This window comes from Papio anubis, chromosome 17 (genome assembly GCF_008728515.1).
Source record: "Papio anubis isolate 15944 chromosome 17, Panubis1.0, whole genome shotgun sequence".
Classification (NCBI taxonomy): Eukaryota; Metazoa; Chordata; class Mammalia; order Primates; family Cercopithecidae; genus Papio; species Papio anubis.
This window is the reverse complement of record NC_044992.1, coordinates 20,232,783-20,255,536: the sequence shown is the minus strand read 5'-3', so window position 1 is coordinate 20,255,536 and position 22,754 is coordinate 20,232,783. Positions and strand designations below refer to the sequence as shown.

General features: G+C 40.1%; 1 protein-coding gene across 1 annotated transcript; it reads right to left on the bottom strand.

Moving 5' to 3' along the window:
- Positions 1-1,015: 1,015 nt before the first annotated feature.
- WSB1 (WD repeat and SOCS box containing 1) lies at positions 1,016-20,562 on the bottom strand. The gene is made up of 9 exons (XM_009189901.3): positions 20,149-20,562; positions 12,759-12,927; positions 11,082-11,350; positions 9,821-9,952; positions 7,880-7,980; positions 5,452-5,624; positions 4,522-4,635; positions 3,053-3,160; positions 1,016-2,466 (listed from the first exon to the last, which is right to left on the bottom strand). Exons 1-9 carry the CDS (start codon positions 20,186-20,188, stop codon positions 2,307-2,309), a joined length of 1,266 nt encoding a protein of 421 aa, XP_009188165.1. The 5' UTR covers positions 20,189-20,562; the 3' UTR covers positions 1,016-2,306.
- Between the last annotated feature and the right edge of the window lie 2,192 nt (positions 20,563-22,754).

Below are 22,754 nucleotides of genomic sequence, written 5' to 3'. Positions count from 1 at the left end.
TTTTACTTGACTGGATATGTTGGTGTGGAAAGTAAAAATAATGCAACGGTGTGAAAAGTAATGGTATCTTATTTATTTATTTAGAGAGAGTCTCACTGTCACCCAGGCTGGAGTGCAGTTGCACAATCTCAGCTCACTGCAAACTCCATTTCTCCAGTTCAAGCAATTCTCTTGCCTCAGCCTCCTAAGTAGCTAGGAGTACACACACCTGCCATCATGCCCGGCTAATTTTTATAATTTTAGTAGAGACAGGGGTTTCACTATTTGGTCAGGCTGGTCATGAACTCCTGGCCTTAACTGACCCACCTGCCTTGGCCTCCCGAAGTGCTGGGACTACAGGTGTGAGCCACTGTGCCCGGCCAGTATATTTTAAAATTATAAAGCTGATATATTACAAAGTAAAATACAGGGGAAAAAAGTCACAAGAAGTATAAAGATTAGATGCTTTTTGTGCTTCTTTTTGTAAAATATAGATGATCCTCAAGAAGTAACTTGAGCAGATTTTCTACTGGCCTTCAAATTGACAACCTACACCGCCTATAAATTTTTACATTCCTTAACAGAGCTAACCATAGGAACTTCCAAATAATTTCTCAGAGGAAATGAGTCTTCAAAATCACACATGGCTCATAAGAGTTTTGTTTTTTTTATGCCTTCTCAAAGGACCCAGACTGCTAGATTTTTATAATAACTACTTTAACCAGATAGGCTTACTATAGGCTGGTAGTTCCCCATTAAAAGATATTTTTCTTTTACTTAGTAGTCACTTTCCTGTGTTCTAGAGCTTCCCTATGCTTTTAAAATACGCATTATCACAACAGTTCTCCCAAAAACAAAACCACCATAAGAGTTGCTGCACTCGGGGAGCCCTGTATGAACTCTAGAGCAGCGCCTGAGTCCTGCATTCTTTCTTCATTGTCCTTTTTGCTTGATTTGCCCATGGTGTACCATCAATCTTACAATGGAGACAGATAGAAAGTACTCCACCTAACCTATTTAAGAAACATTTGCAATATACTGTTTTACAAGTCTTTAATTAAAAAAACTCAACAAAAATATATAATTGAGCATTTTACATAATGCATACATTCTTAATATCTGCAGGTAAGATAACAGAAGGCAAAAGCAGATATACTGTATTGCTTCTTTGGCAACTCACCAATATCATCCCCTGCAGAAACATAGTTTTTTTTTTTTTTTTTTTTTTTAAATCCATGGTCTTAAAATAATTGTCCCTTAGTACAAACAACATATTTAGCAATAATACAGTAGATGGACTTTTCAAATTCACAACAATTTATAATACTTCACAAGGGTAAACTAGTAAGCTGCTTTCTAAAATTAAGGCAGCAGCAGTGTTTAGAGGGGGAGTAATAAAAAAGACATCCTTTTTCTAGTTATATCCTGGCTCTGCCTTCTTTGTTGTTATTTTTAAATAATGTCACATTCAAGCTCTATGTCTTGGATGACACTCCTAAGGATAATAAAATCCTTTCCCTGTATATAAACTGTGTTTCACTTCCAGGTCAGTCTGACACTCTCCAACAAAACCAAATACATTTTGTATGAGGCAACACAACTATTTTTTTTTGAGATGGAGTCTCGCTCTGTTGCCCAGGCTGGAGTGCAGTGTGTGATCTTGGCTCACTGCAACCTCCGCCTCCTGGGTTCAAGCAATTCTCCTGCCTCAGTCTCCCAAGTAGCTGGGACTACAGGTGCGCACTACCACGCCTGGTCAATTTTTTTTTTTGTATTTTTAGTAGAGACAGAGTTTCGTCATGTTTGCCTGGCTGCTCTCAAACTGCTGACCTCAGGTAATCTGCCCGCCTCAGCCTCCCAAACTGATGGGATTATAAGCATGAGCTGCCACACCTCACCCAATTCAACTTTCTTAAGACAATATTTACCATCTAACTCAAGTGTCCCAGAATTTAAAAATTCCTTATGCTTTACAGCAAAGATACATATTGTGGCTCTACTGAAGCAATATATACATGTCAGAACTAAAAATCAGAAAAGCAAAAGGGTCCACTCAACATATAGCAGCTTATATCTAAATATATACATGTATGTATATGTTTTCACAGTTAAATCTTTTAAAAAGTTTATTTTTGATATGTTCAGAAATATTTCTATTATCTATAAATAATATTTTAAAAGCTCAACTGATCAAAATGCAGTACAAGAACATATCAAATTAAATAAATCTTCTATGTCTTTAAAAACAGATAATTGAAGTCAGTAAAGCTTGAGGTTTGTGTTAAGTGTATTCTGTCAGTCCCTACTACTAGGGAAGGCAGAATCTTCTAAATACGATAGGAGAGAAACTCCAAAAGCTTGGAAGGAACTGGCAGCTCCTGGACTTCTTGGGTGGGCATCACTCTTCGGATTGACATGCGACATAAATGTTGCAGGCTAGGGACCTGCCGTGGAGTGGCCCAAAAATACACACTTCCGTCATGTGTCCTAAACAGAAACAAAGCACATGGTTAGTCACCCAGGTATATGTATTTCAATGTCGCTACAGCTCAAACAACTATCATCCAATACATGTGAGTACTGGAGTCACAAACTTCACACTAAAACCCAACTAGGAAGAACTAACCAATGATGTATTCTATAACAAGGTAACACTACTATATAAGAACACTTATTAGAATTTTACTAACAATAAACTACTAGCTGCTAAAAGCCACCTTAAGTTGCCCCTTAAAGAAAGCCAGGTGTGGTGGCTCAAGCCTGTAATCCCAGCACTGTGGGAAGCTGAGGCGGGAAGATCACTTGAGGTCAGGGTCAGGAGTTTGAGACCAGCCAGGCCAACATGGTGAAACCCCGACTCTACTGGAAAAACAAACAAACAAACAAACAAATTAGCCAGGAGTGGTGGTGTGCACCTGTAGTCCCAGCTACTCGGGAGGCTGAGGCAAGAGAATCTCCTTGAACTGGGAGGCGGAGGCTACAGTGAGCAGAGATTGCACCATTGTATTCCAGCCTGGGGGACTTCATCTCACAAAAAAAAAAAAAAAAAAAAAAAAGAGAAAAATATATTTACCCAGCAGCTAAAACACTGCCATCAGTAGAGAAGGCACAGCAAAGACCATTGCTCAAAGGTGCAACTTGCACTGGATAATCCTCATCAATTCTCCAGAACCTCACCATTCTGAAAACAAAATAAATTTTTTAGTTATCCTGTAGAAAATGAAGGTAAAAGCAACTTTTTTAAAATGTAGAAAGAAACACCATTGAGTTATGAGTCACAAAATACACAAATCACACCAACAGGCAATTATTGTAACTTGATTTATACAATTATAAAATATTTTAAGGTCTATAATACCAGTTGGTAAACTGGATAAACTTTCACTTAAGAGACTACAATGCATGGTTGCCTTTCCTCCTTCCCAGTGTTCAAACCTAGAATGTTCACACCTGGAAGCTTTCTCCTTACTTTCCTACACTTACAATACAATCAACTTCTAGTCTGTTTCACCCTTTTCCCAAGACATTTTTAAAAGCTAGGTGAGCCTGGTAGCTCACAACCATAATCCCACACACTTTGGGAGGCTGAAGTGCGTGGACTGCTTGAGCCCAGGACTTTAAGACCAGCTTGGGCGACATCGGGAGCCTGTGTCTCCACAAAAAATTTTTTTAAAAAATTAGCCAGGTGTGGTAGTGTACCCCTGTGGTGCAAGCTACTCAGAAGGCTGAGGTGGGAGGATCACCTGAGCCCAGAAAATCAAGGTTGTGGTGAGATGTGATTTGCCACTGCACTATAGCCTGGGCAACGAGGCAAGACCCTGTCTCCAAAAAACAAACAAACAAAAAAACAGGAAAGGAAAAAAAGCTTTTCACCTAGGCTGAATGTGTCTACAAATACAGCAGAGAACTAATATGCAGAATCTATCTGAGCAAACAGGAAAACAATGGTTGCGGACAAACAAAAAAAACACCTCTCTCCATATGTTTGCCAATATTCTGGAAAAAGAAGAGTTGCCTTATGAATTGATGTTACCAAACTACTCAATGCTATACGCATGAACACTGTAATGATAAAAGGATGTGAAAATGAGATGATTGCAACTAGTTTCTGCTTCTTACCAATAAGCAGCACATCTCATTCATGTGATATTTCTTTCACATTCTAGTCTCAATCGTGGTGGATACAAATTATTATTTATTTGTAATTCTTTTGGTTTTATTATTTGTTTCACTTTAGAAATTTCCTTTTGCTTCAACCTTTAAGACATTACTTTAAAAAATCTCTATAAGCTGGGCTAAAAGCTGACTAAAAATCAACCCACTATGCCTAAACAAGTTAAACAAGAAACACAGGGAGAGGCATGCATTATCTTTAGTTTACACAGATAATTGTTCTGGCTGATATTCTTTAAGACACAACAAAATCTCCCAGGGGCTCGTGTTGAGGAAGAGATACTGAAACTCTTAACTGCAGAAAGGCTTTAAGGCTTAAGAATGTAAAAGGTAAAGGTAAGTCAGTCAAGCTATAATGCACATACTTACTTATCATCAGCAAGGCTTGCAATATGCAGTCCATCATGGCTAAAAGATACAGATCGTACCCACCGGTCATTTGCTCCTCCAGCAAATATTGGAGTAGGTGGGGGAAACAGGTGCCTGAGGTCAAATACATGTTTTTAGTGGATATCAGTCACTTCAAGAAAACAAAATTACCCAGGTACAAAGTACATCTGTCTTTGAATAGTGTTTAAAGTAGCCTTAGTTAATATAACTGAGAAGATTGAGTAGAAATGATACATCCAAATTAAAAGTCACCTGAAAAGAATTAATATTTTATGGACGGGGACAGTGGCTCACGCCTGTAATCCCAACACTTTGGGAGGCCGAGGCAGGTGGATCACGAGTTCAAGAGATTGAGACCATCCTGGCCAACATGGTGAAACTGTCTCTTCTAAAAATACAAAAATTAGCTAGGTGTGGTGGCATGCGCCTGTAGTCCCAGCTACTCAGGAGGCTGAGGCAGGAGAACTGCTTGAACCCAGGAGGTGGAGGTTGCAGTGAGCTGAGATCGCGCCACTGCACTCTAGCCCGGCGACAGAGCAAGACTCTGTCTCAGAAAAAAAAAAAAAAAATATATATATATATATATATTTTTTATGATTTAGGATAGTAAGATTAAGTCCAACTTTGGTTTTAACTGTTTTTCTCCAACAAAAACTCTAAACATAATTAGTACTTCTATAGATAGCTGGGTACTGTTAAGCAGCAAGACTTGTATCAAGACAGCCAAATTTACTTTCAGAATTTATGTCTAACGCTTTCCATTAGTCAAGGGCTTAAATAATGCCAACATTTTAAATTACAATAGACTGTAATTTTAGGTTTCATATGTTGGTGATTCTAATTAAATTATTCACATAACTTGATAAGCAGAGATGAATTATAGACTAAAATAATTCATGTTGTACCCACCCAAATTCCATTAGAATGTCTCCATTATGTGGATCCCAGATATATACTCGAGTATCGTAAGATGCAGTAGCCAGTAATGCTCCATCAGGAGAAAAGTCACAAGCTACCACATCATGGTGATGTCCTTCTAGTTTCCGTATCATGGTGTATTTATCCATATTCCAAAGGAAAACCTGCAATAAAAAGGCAAATGTTATAGCTTCATTCAGACACACAGAGGACAAAATGGCACATCTTAAACTAAAACTGCTAAATTTAATTAAGATTATATTAAGCATTATAAATTATGAGTAATTTAAAGAATACACTCAGTGTCATAGTCAGATTAAAATCAGTCTTTAAGTTAATTAAGACAGACATGCAAATTCTATTTCAAATGTTTCTGTTAAATGTTAATTTAAAAATAAGCCTAAACATAAAATAAAGGCAATGCAATTTAACCACAAAGCTATACTGAAATCCATTTATTCCAAAAACTAATTAACTAAAATATACGGAAATAAATAGGGTTAAGTACTACAAACCCCCTTCTCTTTTTTTCCAGAAACTACCAGATTTTTAAAAAAATATACAGACAGAAAACGTAAGGTTAACAAATTGTTACTCCATTGGCATCTCCCTTTGAGATAATCACTTGTTTACAATAGGCTTGGGTCACCAACTTGAGCCTAGGAAGAGAAACAGATACTGCAAGCAAATAGAATATTCACAGCCAAATGAAATTTCTTTGGCAAACAACAAGGATGTTAAACCACATTACAAAATGAAAATGCTATTTTATGAAAATAATACAATTACATTTCAATAAATCAAAATTTAACCATCTTATTTTTCCCAAACTGACCACAATCATAAGTCATTTGAAGTATAAAACGGTTCAATTATTTAAGAATAAGTTCACATACAATTTTAGATTCTAAAGATCAGTAGTTAACTGTGCAGAATAGCTCTAAATAGGATTCTAATGTTTACTTCAGTCTGTTATATTAAATGTGAGCTTGGAGGTTTATCCTAATAAGACAATCTCTCCTCTTGGAGTAAAGCAATCCTTTTTGCTTTTTTTTTTTTTTTTTTTTTTTTCTGCACAGACATAATACATTATTTCTAAAAGAAAATAAGTACAAATTTTAAAATGAATCAAAGATGTAAGGTATCTCTGTAATTTTAAAGAATTCCAAAAAACAGCACAGAGAAACCATTTGAAAGCCAAACACTTTATATTAAATTGGTTTCACTTGTCAGACTCCCAAATCCATAAAACTGGAAAATCAATTTACTCAGGAGTCAGTGAATTTTACTGTGGGGAAAATTACTTTCAAAAAGAAAAAAGAAAGAAAGAAAAGCAGAAAGTGGACATCGACCAGCACCTGTGTACGTACAGTACACCTTGCAGCCGAATGCAAGGTTACTTCATCCTATGGTAAAGGTCGCCCCCAGCCCGGTAGCCAGAGATGCCACTCTTTCTGCCCAGCTAACACCATTGTGCGCCTGTGTGCGAGTGGTGCCAGCATAACCTCAATCACACCAATATTGCTGCCACCACCTGTGACAGGGAAAGCAAGAAGCATATGGAAAACACACAGCCTAAAATAGCAATGTCAACATCTAATTTTGTTCTTCTTATGATTTGTAAAGAACTAAACTGAGTATCTTGTTTTAAACTTCCAACATTTATAACTATCATTTTAACATACTCCTTGGGTAAATAAAATGTATTTCAACTAGTCTCCCACCCCCCATTAATTCAAAGTGTATTGTAATTATCACATGTATTTGGACTTCAACCATTTTATAAATATTTTTAGCTACTGAGATCAATTTAACTACACTAACTTAGAAATGGTAAACAACTAAAAGAGTTCATCAATAAGCATAACCCTCTTAACAGTCACTTTACTTAAGCTGTCTATAGGTATGCTATATAAGACAAACAGTATCAAATTTCACCTATAACTTAACTCTAGGACATACATGAGTGCTATTTTTATATTAAGTTACTTTTTTTCAGTTAAATGTACAGGACCAGCTGGGACTCAAAACTTTAAAAACAGCAAACTGGACCAAAAAAATAGAACAACAGAGAAGAAAATAATTAGCAAGGGAATGTCTTAACATATAGACTAGATCTCTTCTACAGCACATAAACTTTTCTAGACTTACAAAAAAACAAACAAACAAACAAACAAAAAAGAAAACCCTAATATGCCCCTCATTTTCTATTATCTCTAAAAACAATCCAACTTCTCACTTGGCAATCAATAACTATATTTAATTTCCTTCATGCAAATTCTCCCCCATCATGAAATAAAACATTTAAAATATTCATGACACCGAGCACAAACTTCATAGGTTACTTAGATTTAAAATGATTATGCACACATTATCATAATCCAATTCACAGTTAATGTACAAGAACTTTGACACATACTGCTTTACTGGCTCCGACTGAACACAGCATAGAAGAGTCAGGAGAGAATGCACAGCTGTACACCCAATTCTGATGCCCCCTCAATACTTTCATCATGTTTCCTGAACAAAAGAAACAATCTGTATTAACCCTAGAATCCACTTCAAATGAGCAGTATTTCAAAACAGCAGTAAATCAAAGGATCACAAACATTTATAGCTGAAAGTAATTTATCTGTAACAAGGGTTACTGACATACACCAGCTGCTTATTTTAAATTTTACTGGAACACAATCCTGTCCACGTGTTTACGTTGTGCTCTACAGCAGAGAGCATGGTTCACAAGCCTCAAATATTTAACATCTAGCACTTCAAGAAGAAGTCTGGGGCCTGGCCCGATGGCTCTTGTCTGTAATTCCAACACTTTGGGAGGCTGAGGTGGGTGGATCGCTTGAGGCCAGGAGTTCGAGACTAGTCTGGCCAACAGGGTGAAACTCATCTCTACTAAAAAAAAAAATTAAAAAAATTAGCCAGGCATGGTGGCACATGCCGGTAATCCTAGCTACTTGGGAAGCTGAGGCACAAGAATTACTTGAACCTGGGAGGCAGAGGCTGCAGTGAGCTGAGATGGCACCACAGAACTCCAGCCTAAGTGACAGAAAAAGTCTGGGACACCCTAGCCCCACCCCATCTACAGAAGACCAAATTTTTAGTTCAATCCCCTTATTTTAAAAGTTAAGAAACTTGACCATCTTCAAAATGCCTTTTCATTCTTCCTTTTTGAAAACCTACAACCCACTCCAAAGTCCTTGTGTATTATGCCCACAGCACACAGCTATCCTTAAGTATACTGAACTCTTAGTTTTACAAAAACTTACTGAGTGCCTATGCATGCCAGGCCCTATGCCGGCACTGAGGATATAGCTGGAAATAAGGCAAGGACTCCACTATCTTGGAGCTTATATTTTACTAAGCCTATGTTCTTAAAACATGTACATTGCTGAAATTAGTTTGAGATAAGCAAGCATCATTCGATATGCAAAAGAAAATAAAAATTATTAAAATATTTCAATTGTTGGGATCCCTTTGCACCTCAACGGCTGAGCAGATAAAACGCAGAGAAGGTCCTTCATGACTTGTTAATGTTAGCATAGTACTTTATTAAGGAATGGTTACTATTTATCAGCTGGAACATTTCCAGATCTGAGGGTTTTGTTTCCTACTAATTCAATTAAAGCTTTATTACCCCTAGGCAAGCCTGTTAACCTCTAGCTTGAGGCTGTTAGAGCACCAACAGACCTTAAATTTAAGGTTTTAGCTAAACATATAAACTCTTTCATTAGGGACTAAGAAAGGGGAAGAGATGCTCATCTCAAATGAGGTAGCATCTCCAAAACTTTGTAAGGCTTAGAGAAAGGTGAGTACTTGACACCAACATATCTTTCTATTGTATTGGACAGTAAATCTTTCACTTTTTATAAAAGTATTTCTTAACCTAGCCAATTTATTATAATGCTTACTAATATTTACATATTATAAATTCTGGCATGTAGGTCATATGTTTTAATTAAAATTTTATTAGATACTAAGTTACTTCAAGATCTACCTAAATTTTCCCTAAGCCAATGCAATAAGTTAATAACCCTCCCTAAGGGGACATAAACAGACTGGTTCCATAAAACCCTAAATCTGATCCATATTTGGTCCTCAGATAGTTGATACAGATCTATGAGTTTCTGAATAATATCAGATCATTTACTTCGAATAACTGTTGGCTCCTATTCTGGGTCACGTTTATGTTTTTCTTTGATCTATTCAGGAAAGGAGCCAAAATGTTAGGCAGAGAAAAGGAACTTTGATCACATGCCATTTTTAAAGTCAAATGCCCCAAATGTTCCCAATACCTCTCAATAGTAATATCAAGAAACGAATCCTAGTTCATAGCTTGGAAAAAAAGACATACCATCATCTTTCAGGTCCCACACTCTGAGAGTTTTGTCTCTTGAAGCTGACACCAGGATCAAGCTTCCATCTGGAGCAAAAGTTAAATCTCTGACCACTTCAGTATGATCTACCAAGTTAAGGAGGAGTTTTCCTAAATATGATAGAAAAGGGAGAAAAAAGACAGTATTAATATGTTTTTGTTTTGTTCTTATTTTTCTTGAGACAGTGTCTCACTCTGTCACTCAGGCTGGAGTGCAATGGCACAATCTTGGCTCACTACAGCCTCAACCTCCTAGGTTCAAGCAATTCCCCTACCTCAGCCTCCGAAATAGTTGGAACTATAGTTACAAGTCACCATGGCTCGCTTTTTTTTTTTTTTTGTAGTGATGGAGTCTCACCATGTTGCCCAGGCTGGTCTAGAACTCCTGGGCTCAAGTGATCCCCCAGTTTTGGCCTCCCAAAGTGCTGGAATTACAGGCATGAACTTTAAAATATAAAATCAAATTATTTCTTTGCTTGTTATTTCCCTGGCCTAGGAAAGTTAAGCTCCCCAAAAGATACATGTTATCCCACAACAACTTTAGTTTTCTAACATGATCCCAGTGAAAAAAATGTATTTAAATAATACTGTAAGAGCTTTGTTTTCTAAGAAAATCTACGTGTTCATCTTACTGTTTTCAAGAACCCAGATTTTGACTCATTATCACCTATGTTAGTATCACTTGTTATGTTCTAATGTACATGTTGTTTTAATGCTTCTTTAAAAATCCTTTACATTTTTGAGTAATATTATATGCCAGAAAGTGTTTTAGGCAATAAGCAACACATTGATTTTTAGTTGCCCAAAGAATTTAACTTCTCAACCTATCTAAACTTTCACTAAACCTTTCCAAGTTGAGATAATGATTGTTGAAATTTGATTTACCTTGAAAACCTCTAAGCTATTAATCATTGAAAAAGTACAAAGAAAACACCTTGACATGTCAGTCATTAACTAAGTAACTAGGTTATAAAGGACAACTAATTAAACATTCCCTAGAAAAGCCTTTCCTACTATACTACTCTCTAAAGAGTGATGAAGCAATATGAACTCTATCATTTTCCTAAATTAAAATGGTGAGCTGAAGAAGGTGATATTCAGGTCAATTATAAAGACACACTTATGCCATCAATTCTTGCTTTTCAGTAAGCTGAAATCCTCAAATCCTAATTCCAGTGCCTATGAGTAGTGCCCTGCATCACAAAATAATACATTTGCTTTAAAAACTATGAATCCATACCTGTATATACATCCCATATTTTGATACGCCCATTGTTCAACCCTGTAGCAAGTAGTAGCTGATCTTGTCCAAATCTGAAGCGATGCCATTCTATATTTACACAGCGACTCTGTTTTTCTGGAACTGATGACCCAAAAGCAAGACTCCAGACTATATCTCCACAGTCTATAATATGTTCACGAGGCTTATTTTTCTGACCACCATCACTATTTTGTCTTGGCAATCTTAAACTGCTTGAATTGGTAACATTCTTGGTGCCATGCAAGAGACTGGGGTGGGGGAAGTCAGATGGAAATTGTATTATTATTCACTCTGGACTCCTCTGGACATTGAATAATTACAACCGTTTGTTAAAATAACCTCAATGTTATTATAATGACACCAAATAACAATAGAATCCTATAGATAGGAAGGGAAAGGTTGATATTTGAACTACGAGAGAAGGACCGAATAAATTCAGGTCATTAATAGAAATTCTCAGTGACTGACTAGTAAGTTCAACAATAAAGCAATTTATATTATAACTTATTTGCCTCCCAAAATTTCCTAAAAACCACCGTATCAACTGGTGCTCCCTTCAACCTAAAAACACAAATATAAATAAGCAAAAACCAACCAACCAAACAAAAAAACCCCAGTAACTTAAGATATGGTCAAGCTGATATCAGAAAATTGCCTTAAGGGAGAAAAAAAAATCCTCAAACCATGACCAGTTTCCCATAGGTTCTAGACCTCAAGTAATACATAATGAGAACATTAGTGACTATAACCATGAAGGTCTACTAGATACAAAAAAAACAGGGAAAGATCCAATATAGCATATTATACATTTTAGAAAAACATTCAACAAACATCCAAACTCAATTTACCCCAAGCAGAGGGACCATAAGTCCGTTAAAAACAAAAACAACAACAACAAAAGCCCAGGCTCAGTGGCTCACGCCTGTAATCCTAGCACTTTGGGAGGCTGAGGAGGGTGGATCACCTGAAGTCAGGAGTTCGAGACCAGCCTGGCCAAAATGGTAAAACCCGTCTCTACTACTATGCATCAGAGTTATCCAACAACATGTTATAAAATCCAAGTGAATCCAAAAAGCTTCACATCACAGAAGTCACCTGCTCTGGCACAATACTATATATATGCATTTGTTAGACACAATCTGACTTTAATGTACAGAAAAACTTAATGTATAAATAAGATCAGACAATTCTTTTTTTCTTTTGAGACAGAGTTTGGCTCTGTCACCCAGGCTGGAATGCAGTGGTGTTATCTCGACTCACTGCAACCTCCGACTCCTGGGTTCAAGCAATCCTTCTGCCTCAGCCTCTTGAGTAGCTGGGACTACAGGTGTGCCACACCATGCCCAGCTAGTCTTTGTATTTTCAGTAGAGATGGGGTTTCACCATATTGGCCAGGCTGGTCTCAAACTCCCGACCTCAAGTGATCTGCCTGCGTTGGCCTCCCAAAGTGCTGGGATTACCGGCCTGAGCCACTGCGCCCGGCCCAAAGAATTCTTTACACAAAATTTCCAATAAATATATTCAGCCCATGACTAAAACTCACAACACCATCTATAAAGTAAAACTTAAATATCAAAATGTTTTTATTACCCTACACTGAGAGAAAATAGTAAATTCCACAAATAGATAAAAAATACAGAAAAGAAAAAGTCTTACAAGTTCTGAAGGCACTGGGACCACGGAACAAGTTTTACTGTGCGATGTCCTTGTGACCAAGCAAAGTATGAACCATCTGGAGCAAAAGCAACAGTCCAATTTTCACGACCACATTTCTTGTCAAAAGGAGCTGCAGGAGCTAAAAGTTCACCTATAGTACGTGATCTCACTAAAAGGAAAAATAAAAATACTTGATATCATATATAACCAACAATACATGTGAGACTGCTTCCATATTACTTTGGGATTGAGTTTCTTCCCCCTTCTATGCAAAGTATAATGAGTTCTGCATTCCATCCTCTAACCGGGGGTATGCAGTATATGAAGACTCCTTAATGATAATGACTATCTCCAAGTTTTGATAAAGTGATTTCCCTAAAATTTCCCAATACAAGAGTTTTTAAGAAAGTTTCAGTAAAAAAACTGGTCAAGTAATAATAATGTGATGACCAATTAGCCTTAACAATGATAAAAGTCCTAACTTTTGCATTGTATTATGTTCTCATCAAATTATTAACATTTAAAATGCAAGAAATTAAACTTAGTTGGCAAGAAAAGTATCTTCCAAATTAAATTTCTTAGCTTTCAAAAACTATACCTCACTATAAAATACAATATTACACCATTACTCAAAGGAAAGCACTATAAAACATGCTATCCAAACAAATATTTGTATCCTTTTCAGGCCCAGGTCATAAAAATCACAAAACCCTCAGAACTAGAAGAGACTTAAAGGTTGTCTAGTCCAACCAGTGCTTTAGAAATGCATTATAGGCCGGGTGTAGTTGCTTACACCTGTAATCCCAACATTTTGGGAGGCTGAGACAGGTGGATCACTTGAGGTCTGGAGTTCGAGACTAGCCTGGTCAACATGGTGAAACCCTGTCTCTACTAAAAATACAAAAATCAGCTGGGCGTGGTGGTGGGCACCTGTAATCCCAGGATGAGGTAAGAGAATTGCCTGAACCCAGGAGGCGGAGGTTGCAATAAGCCAAGAAAGTGCCACTGTACTCCAGCCTGGGTGGAGTGAGACTCCGTCTCAAAAAGAAAAAAGCTAAAATAAAAGAAAATGCTTATAGCTGGGCATGGTGGTATGCTGGAGCATGCGTGTAATACCAGCTTCTTGGAAGGCTGAGGCATAAGAACTGCTTGAACCTTGGAGGTGGAGATTGCAGTGAGCCAAGACTGCATCACTGCACTCCAGACTGGGTGACAAAGGAAGACTCTGTCATTAAAAAAAAAAAAAAAAGAAAGAAAGAAAACCAAAATGCATTATATTTCTGATTCTCAAATAGTGGTCCTTAAGAGTCTTCCTAATGGGCCTTACACTGACTCAAAAATGGAAGTATTTTGTTTTTTAAGGACAAAAAATGGACAATTTTAAATTCAGATTACTAAAATTTTGTATTCCTAACAAAAATTGGCATATTACCAGAGTATATGGAGAATACTACTTCCATATTTAACAAGTATGATCAACAAGCTCATACTGCAATGTATGCATGCAAACTCAGTTAGAATTTCCTCAATTTGGGGAAAGGAGCTTCTTTATTAGTGTATCACGTATTTTGGGTTGGTCTTAATTTTCCCTATTATCTATTTTGTGGTCAGTTGTCTGGTCAATTGCACAGTGTATAATAATATATTTTTATGTATTTCTGGTTTAAACTTTCCAACACCTAACCTTTAATATAGTCTATGTATTGCTGTTCATGTAAGAACCACTTACACTGCTATAGTTAGAGAACCTGGACATGGACACATACATACATACATACATACACATACACATACACACCCCCCCCCCAAAACGTACTTGTTCAGTTTGAATGTATGCTCCGACAATAGCTAGTATAGCACCTGGCATATGACAGGTGCTCAGTAAATATTTATTGAATGAATATGAAAGCACACATTTATGCTCCCATTCTACAGTGATTTAAATATGTTATCTGCCCAACTCTTGACACCTTAACAAATAGGTGTGGTTTTTATGATATTCATAATTAGGCTTACACTATTTTGGTGCAACTGAGACGGCTTTTAATGACTCAAAGTCTTCCTCCTACCACTCTACCCACTCAGTACTGATTCTGACCTAAGAGAATAAGCCTACTGCTATCCTCATAGCATTTATATATTGAAGATAGCCATGAATGAAATCTTTTTACCAGGCTAAAAGATCTCTATCCTTCCAATCATACCTTAGATCACATGGTTTCAAGTCCATTTCCCATCCTAACTTCATCATACCTTTCTGGATAAATTCTAGTTAGTAGTGGCCCTCATCAAAGTGGCACCCAGAACTAACCACAATACTTCAGGTGTGGTTTAATCAAAGCTGCAGAGTCCCTCACCCACCCGCCCACCCCGTATTAGCACAGCTTAAGATGACATTAACTTTACTGGCAGTCACGTAACTTTCTGTTTTCTTGAGTCAGGGCCTCACTCTGTCACCCAGGCTGGAGTGCAGTAGCACAATAACGGGGCACTGTAGCCTCGACCTCCCAGGCTCAGGTGATCCTCCTGCCTCGGCCTCCCAAGCAGCTAGGTCCACAGACATGCACCACCACACCCAGTTAATGTTTTTATTTTTGTAGAGGTAGGTTCTCCCTTTGTTGCCCAGGCTGTCTCAAACTGCTGGGCTCAAGTGATCTTCCCACCTTCAGCCTCCCAAAGTACTGGGATTACAGGTGTGAGCCACATAACTTTCTTAATACAAAATTCACAAACTTAGTGACCCTGAAATGCCTGCAGATACTTTTAACATACAAATGATTTCAGAAACAGCATGCTGCTCAGGTTTCCTTATATTTTTCCAAACCCACAGCCTTATTTGTTCCTTTTACCAGGGTTCTTTATATGCCTGGCCTCTGAATTTGCAACCCCTGCCTGCCTAATTTTTTTAGACAGGGTCTTGCTCTGTTGCCAAGGCTGGAGTGCAGAGGCAAACTCGTAGGCTTAAATGATCCTCCTGCCTCAACCTCCTGAGTAGCTATAGCAGGGACTACGGGCACATGCCCCCACACTTGGCTAACTTAAAAAAACAAAAACAAACTTTTTTTCCTTTTTTTTAAGACAGAGTCTTGCTCTGTCACCCAGGATGGAGTACAGCGGCTTGATCTTGGCTTACTGTAACCTTCGCCTCCTGGGTTCAAGCAATTCTCCTGCCTCAGCCTCCCAAGTAGCTGGGATTACAGGCATGCACCACCACACCCTAATTGTTATTATTATTTTTTGTATTTTTAGTAGAGACAGGGTTTCATCATGTTGGTCAGGCTGGTCTTGAACTACTGATCTCGTGATCCACCTGCCTCAGCCTGCCAAAGTGCTCGGATTACAGGTATGAGCCACCACACCCGGCAAAAACCCAATTTTTTATAGATAGGGTCTTGCTATGTTGCCCAGGCTGGTCTCCAGCTTCTGGCCTCAAGCGATCCTCCCATCTTGGTTTCCCAAAGTGGGGAGATGAAGGCATGAGTCACTGCATCAGGCATATTTTTTTTTTTTAACTTGGATTCTTGTTTAACCACATCTATCTTTTAAAACTCATAAATTTTAGGAGGGAAAAAAAAAAGCTAAGTTCACATATAAGGGAAGCAAGTTTAAAATTCAACTTAAAAGTCTCTACAGAGAATATTTATGTAACTTGTATACGATGAGGAACAGCCCTTGCATTCAATTTCAAGAACATCTAGTAAATGAGACTAAAATTAAGCTCTCCCTTAGCAAGCATAAGAGAGACTAAATTTCTCATACAAGATTTTATTTTATTTATTTTTTTTTTTTGAGACAGAGGCTTGCTCTGTTGCCCAGGCTGGAGTGCAGTGGCATGATCTCTGCTCACTGCAACCTCCGCCTCCTGGATTCAAGCAATTCTCCCTGCCTCAGCCTCCCGAGTAGCTGAGATCATAGGTATGTACCATCATGGTGCCCACCACCACGCCCAGCTAATTTTTGTATATTTTGGTAGAGATGGAGTTTCACCATGTTGGCCAGGCTGGTCTTGAACTCCTGACCTCAGGTGATCTGCCCGCCTCAGCCTCCCAAAGTGCTGGGATTACAGGCATGAGCCACCGTGCCTGGTCTAGATTGTATTTTAAGGTTACTCTATATTTTTCTTCTACCTTGACCACAATCTTGGAACGCCTTGTGTACAGTGGTAATAGGACAGGCATACTGGTAATCCCAACACTCTGGTAGGCCAAGGTGAATGGATCACTTGAGCCCATGAGTTTGAGACCAGCCTAGGATATATAGAGTACCTCGTCTCTACAAAAAATTTTAAAAATTAACAAGTGTGATGGCATGCACCTGTAGTCCCAGGCTGAGGTGGCAGAATTGCTTGAGCCCAGGAGGCAGAGGTTGCAGAGAGCCAAGATTTCACCACCACACTCCAGCTTGGGTGACAGAGCAAGACTCTGTCTCAAAAAAAAAAAAAAAAAAAAAAAAAAGAGTAGGCCGGAGGCAGTGGCTCACGCCTGTAATCCCAGCACTTTGGGAGGCCGAGGAGGGTGGATCACCTGAGGTCAGGAGTTTCAGACCAGCTTGGCCAACACGGTGAAACCCCCCTTCCCCCGTCTGTACTAAACATACAAAAAATAAGCCGGGTGTGGTGGCATGAACCTGCAATCCCAGCTACTCGGGAGGGTAAGACAGGAAAATCGCTTGATCCTGAGAGGTGGAGGTTGCAGTAAGCTGAGATTGCACTACTGCACTCCAGCCTGGACGACAGAGCGAGACTCAGTCTCAAAAGGAAAAAAAAAAAAAAGCAAAAGAGTGGTAACAATTACTAAAAAATTGGTTCGGATAGCAGAGAAAATGAAATAATAACATATTTATAACATAATTCTCAAATATATACAAACTCAAGAAATAGAGCCATTATAAAACCCGCCAAATAAATGCATTAATCTGTTAAAAATTACTAATAATTGTCTTGATTGTGTTTCTTTGCTGGATAACAGGTATATCAAATTGCCTTTGGCACTTTAATAAAACGTTTTAAGCGCTCAATTTAAATACTGGCACAATTTTATAAACCTAGCACAAAGTTTGTAATAAAGTGCTTTGAAAAAAAATTTTTAAGTTAAACCTTTATTACATTATCTGTAACTGTTTAATGTTAGCTACAGAAATGTATGATTTAATGACCTTGTTAAGGGAAAGGCTGCCTGCCACGGGAAATCAGCCATAAGATACAACACTACATTATTAATATCTGTAAAATAATAACATATCATCTGAGTCACTGCTGAACCAAGCAAATCAGATTTAGCTCCTTTACATTCCTCCCTAAAATTTCATTACCAGAAACGGACAATCTATGGCTGTGCCTTGCGAAAGAGGGCAGTAGCATTATACAGAATTATTTGATCATTCATGGAATCTTGCCTCTACTCTCTGTATGTCCTCAAGAAATTAAACTTGGCTTGGCTTTTAATTAACACCCAAGAAAAGAAAAAACGTAAATCCTTAATCATAGATTTAAAAAGCTACACAGGAGAAATGTTTAACCTTGTACTAGTAACTTTTTATACCATATCCAGGAAATAACACTGAGACTTAAATACGAAAAAAAAAAAAAAGAAAGAAAAAAGAAAAGAAAAGAAAAGAAAACCAGGGGCTGGCGGGGGAACACTTAGTGGATGGTTCTACTTTATGTAGGTATGCTATCCATCTCTTAGAAAACAGAACCGGAAATCCGGGCGCGGTGGCTCAAGTCTGTAATCCTAGCACTTTGGGAGGCAGAGGCGGGCGGATCACCTGAGGTCGGGAGTTCGAGACCAGCCTGACCAACATGGAGAAACCCCATCTCTACTAAAAACACAAAAATTAGCCGGGTGTGGAGGCGATGCCTGTAATCCCAGCTACTCGGGAGGCTGAGGCAGGAGAAGCGCTTGAACCCGGGAGGCGGAGGTTGCAGTGAGCCAAGATGGTGCACTCCAGCCTGGGCAACAAGAGCAAAAACTCCGTCTCAAAAGAAAAAACAAACAAACAAACAAAAAACAGGACCGGAAAGTTTTCAAAATGGTTTATCACGATGAAAGTAAAATACAGATTAAAAAAAAAGGCAGATTACTCGTCTATAACATTATGGTGTAGTGAAGTAAGTAAAAGAAAAACCCACTGAACTGATAAGAACTTTTGAGTTCTTTTTCCCACTTCGCGATATACTTTCTAGTCTTAAAATACACTTAAAATAATAACTGGACACAAATTTTGTGTTCTTTGCATCTTTTTTTTCTTTTTTCTGTGTGAACTCTGCTGCAATTTTTTTCCTTTTTTTCTGTGTTTGTATCTTTAAAAATGGTTATTAAAACCAGGGTTAAAGTCCCTTCCTAATCAATCATCCCTAAGACAACAAAAGTCCAGAATTCTAAAACAGCTGTTTCTAGATATAAAAATTCACCCACCAAGAAAAGAGTGGGCGTTTTGGCTACTTCAGCCTCTTTCCTTCTCTAGAAATAACTCCTCCTTGTACTTAGTAAAGGCACACATTCACTTCAAGAAAATGTAAATGCTCTCTGCTCAGTGGCCACAGCTAATTATTACTTAACACAGTAAGATCAGTGTTTGCTGAGTGTGTCAGCCAATGTACAGCACCCCCACACCATCAAACGTTGTTCCAGTTATTTTACTTTAAAAGAGGATTTAAATAATGCGACGTGCATTATTTAACCACTAAGTAGGTGTGGACGCACAACCTTCAACACTAATTGCCCTTTACTCGGCCGGCCAGGGGTACACACTAAGCCAGAAAAGCCTTTCCAGAGTTTCCTCTTCCGCACAAAAGCTTTCCTTCGGTCACTCCACCCAACCGCCCAGCTCCTCCCTTATGTGTTTGAAAGATAATTCTGAAAGTCTCCTCCCCCGAACCGCTGCGTTTCTTAACGCCACAACATTTTTTAAAATACCGTATTACTTTTGCCAGGCTATTGGGACCTCTTCCGTCTCATTTCTCATCTAAGTGTGGTTGGTACACACGAGGACCCCCTCCTTTCGTTACCGCTCGGAATCCACAAGTTTACTTTTCCCCATTGTAAACCTAAAGCCCCTGAGTGGCCCTTCCCTGTCCACTCGACAGTCAAGTCCTGAGCCAGGAACTCCCAGGACAAGAGCCCTGCGCGGACCTCCGACGAAGAAACCGGGGTCCGTGCCCGCCCCAGCCGCACACTAACCGCGAGGAAGCACAGTAGGTGCTGCATCCACGTCGGTGGCGTTTACCCGCCCCCTCCCAACCCCCACCAACTCCTATCGAGGCGGCTTCCTCCTCCTCGCTCTTGGGCTGGCCCTGGCGCACCTCGGAGTCGCTTCCTCCTAAACCTCCTCCGGGGAGTCCCTGCCTTTCCCCGGCCCTCACGCGCCCACCCACGGTCCCAATCCTCACCGATCTCTTTCTCGTTGACCCTCGGGGGAAAGCTGGCCATCTATGGGGCACCGTCTGATTCCGGGAATACGATGCGGACCCAACGACAGAGAAGAGAGTGGCGAGCGCTGAGGGGCGTGACTAGGGGTTGGTCCCCCCCCGGGCCGGGGCAGCGGAGACGGGCGGGGGCGGCCGCTGCGGCTTCTGCTAACTGCCCCGGGAAAGCTCCCGAAGGCCTCAGACCAAAGTACGGAGTCAAACACAGACAATAGACCCTGTACCCAGCCTCGCGCCTGCGGAGCAAGTCAGTTCCCCCAACGCTGCCGACCGCAAACGAAACACTGAAGTCAAAATGGCGGGCGGCGCGGGAGATAACTGGGCGGCAGGGGCGCGGCCACGTGACGTCAGAACCCGTGGCTCCGCCTCCCAACGCACGGGACGTGATCTCCGGGGCCCGGCGCTAGCGCGCGGGTGTTACCTGGGGGCCTTGCAAGGGGAGATCCAGCCCAGGCTGGGTCCGCTGACTGTGCCTGTAAGCCTGTGGCGTCTTCTGGGCTTGGATGTCTGATATGGAGTTTATAAGCTGAAGTGCCTTTGAAAAGGGCAAGCAGAGAATTGTATTATTAGCCTTCTAGCTTAAAGATTGCATGGAACTTAAACTGGCTGAACGGAAAAGAACAAAAAGACATTTCAAGTTTTCACTCAGTTTGGCCAACTCCCCAGCCCACAAGTACTGGGGAACTGACAGATACCCTGATGAAAAAGATAGGATTAAAATTAACATCGTTGTGCACCACCTGTCCAGCTACGATTGTTCGGACCTGAGCCAGCAGGTTTTAGGAAGGGCCGAGGGGAACGAGAAGGAGACTCTGGTGTGATCGCCTGCAACGCGCCGCGAGGCCTCCGTGGACCGCCTTTGTCATGGCTGGTCCCTGCAGCCTGATGGGCTGTGTAGGAGCTGGTTGTCCCCAGAGTCCTGACCGCTGGCCAAGATACATCCCACTGTGTCAGCTCAGAATTGGTACTTCCTGCACCTTACCTGAAGGCCTCTGGGAGGCACCTGGTTGTCTGCACATCAGACTGATAAATGTGTCAGTGTCTGCCAGATGCCAACTTGGTTCCTGGTCACAGATGACATATTTGCATTTTAGTGGCTTCTTGTGTGAACCCTAAACATTGCAAAGGACTGGGGTGTATGAAACTGGTGTCTCATGTGTCCATGTGCAGATACCACCAAACAGGCTTTGTGTGAGCAACAAGGCTATTTCACCTGGATGCAGGCGGGCTGAGTCCGAAAAGAGTGTCAGCAAGGGTGGTGGGATTATCATGAGTTCTTATAGGTTTTGGGATAGGCGGTGGAGTTAAGAGCAAAGTTTCAGGGACAGGGAGTGGATATCACAAAGTACATTCTCAAGGTTGGGGAGAATTACAAAGAACCTTCTTAAGCATGGGGGAGATTATAAAGAACTTAAGGGTAGGGGAGATTGCAAAGTACATTGATTAGTTAGGGTGGGGCAGAAACAAATCACAATGGTGGAATGTCATCAGTTAAGGTTATTTTCACTTCTTTTGTGAATCTTCAGTTGCTTCAGGCCATCTGGATGTATCCGTGCAGGTCACTGGGCATATGATGGCCTAGCTTGGACTCAGAGGCCTGGCATTCCTGTCTTCTTATATTAGTAAGAAAAATGAAACAAAACAGTGGTAAAGGGTTGGGGTGGTGAAAATTTTGGGGGGTGGTATGGAGAGATAATGGGTGATATTTCTCAGGGCTGCTTCAAGTGGGATTAGGGGCGATGTGGGAACCTAGAGTGGGAGAGATTAAGCTGAAGGAAGATTTTGGGGTAAGGGGTGATATCATGGGGTTGTTAGAAGGAGCATCTGTCGTACAGAATTTTTGGTGATGGCCTGGATGTGGTTTTGTATTGTGTCCGGAATTGGTGGTTCTTGGTCTCACTGACTTCAAGAATGAAGCCGCAGACCCCTCGTGGTGAGTGTTACAGTTCTTAAAGATGGCGTGTCTGGAGTTTGTTCCTTCTGATGTTCGGACATGTTTGGAGTTTCTTCCTTCTGGTGGGTTTCTGGTCTTGCTGGCTTCAGGAGTGAAACTGCAGACCTTCGTGGTAAGCGTTACAGCTCTTCAGGCGGCGCATCTGGTGGTGTTTGTTCCTCTTGTCGGGAGTTGTTCATTCCTTCTGGTGGGTTCGTGGTCTCACTGGCCTCAGGAGTGAAGCTGCAGACCTTTGCAGCGAGTGTTACAGCTCATAAAGGCGGCGTGGACCCAAAGAATGAGCAGCAGCCAGATTTATTGCAAAGAGCAAAAAAAGAACAAAGCTTCCACAGTGTGGAAGAGGACAGCTAGTTGGCTCAAGGAGCCTGCTTTTATTCCCTTATCTGACCCCACCCACATTCTACTGATTGGTGCATTTTACAGAGAGCTGATTGGTCTATTTTACAGAGAGCTGATTGGTCCATTTTACAGAGAGCTGATTGGTCCGTTTGGACAGAGTGCTGACTGCTGTGTTTACAATCCTTTAGCTAGACACAGAGTGCTAGACAGAGAAGTTCTCCAAGTCCCCACTAGGTTAGCTAGATACAGAGTACCCATTAGTGTATTTACAAACCTT

What these genes read in the sequence shown, in the direction of transcription:
- WSB1 (XM_009189901.3), bottom strand. Translation starts at nt 20,188, where the DNA reads ATGGCCAGCTTTCCCCCGAGGGTCAACGAGAAAGAGATCG. An exon ending in GGTCAACGAGAAAGAGATCG is followed by an intron (nt 12,928 to 20,148) that starts GTGAGGATTGGG and finishes TTTTCCTTTTAG; the next exon opens with TGAGATCACGTACTATAGGT. An exon ending in GACATTCTAATGGAATTTGG is followed by an intron (nt 4,636 to 5,451) that starts GTGGGTACAACA and finishes ATTTGACCTCAG; the next exon opens with GCACCTGTTTCCCCCACCTA.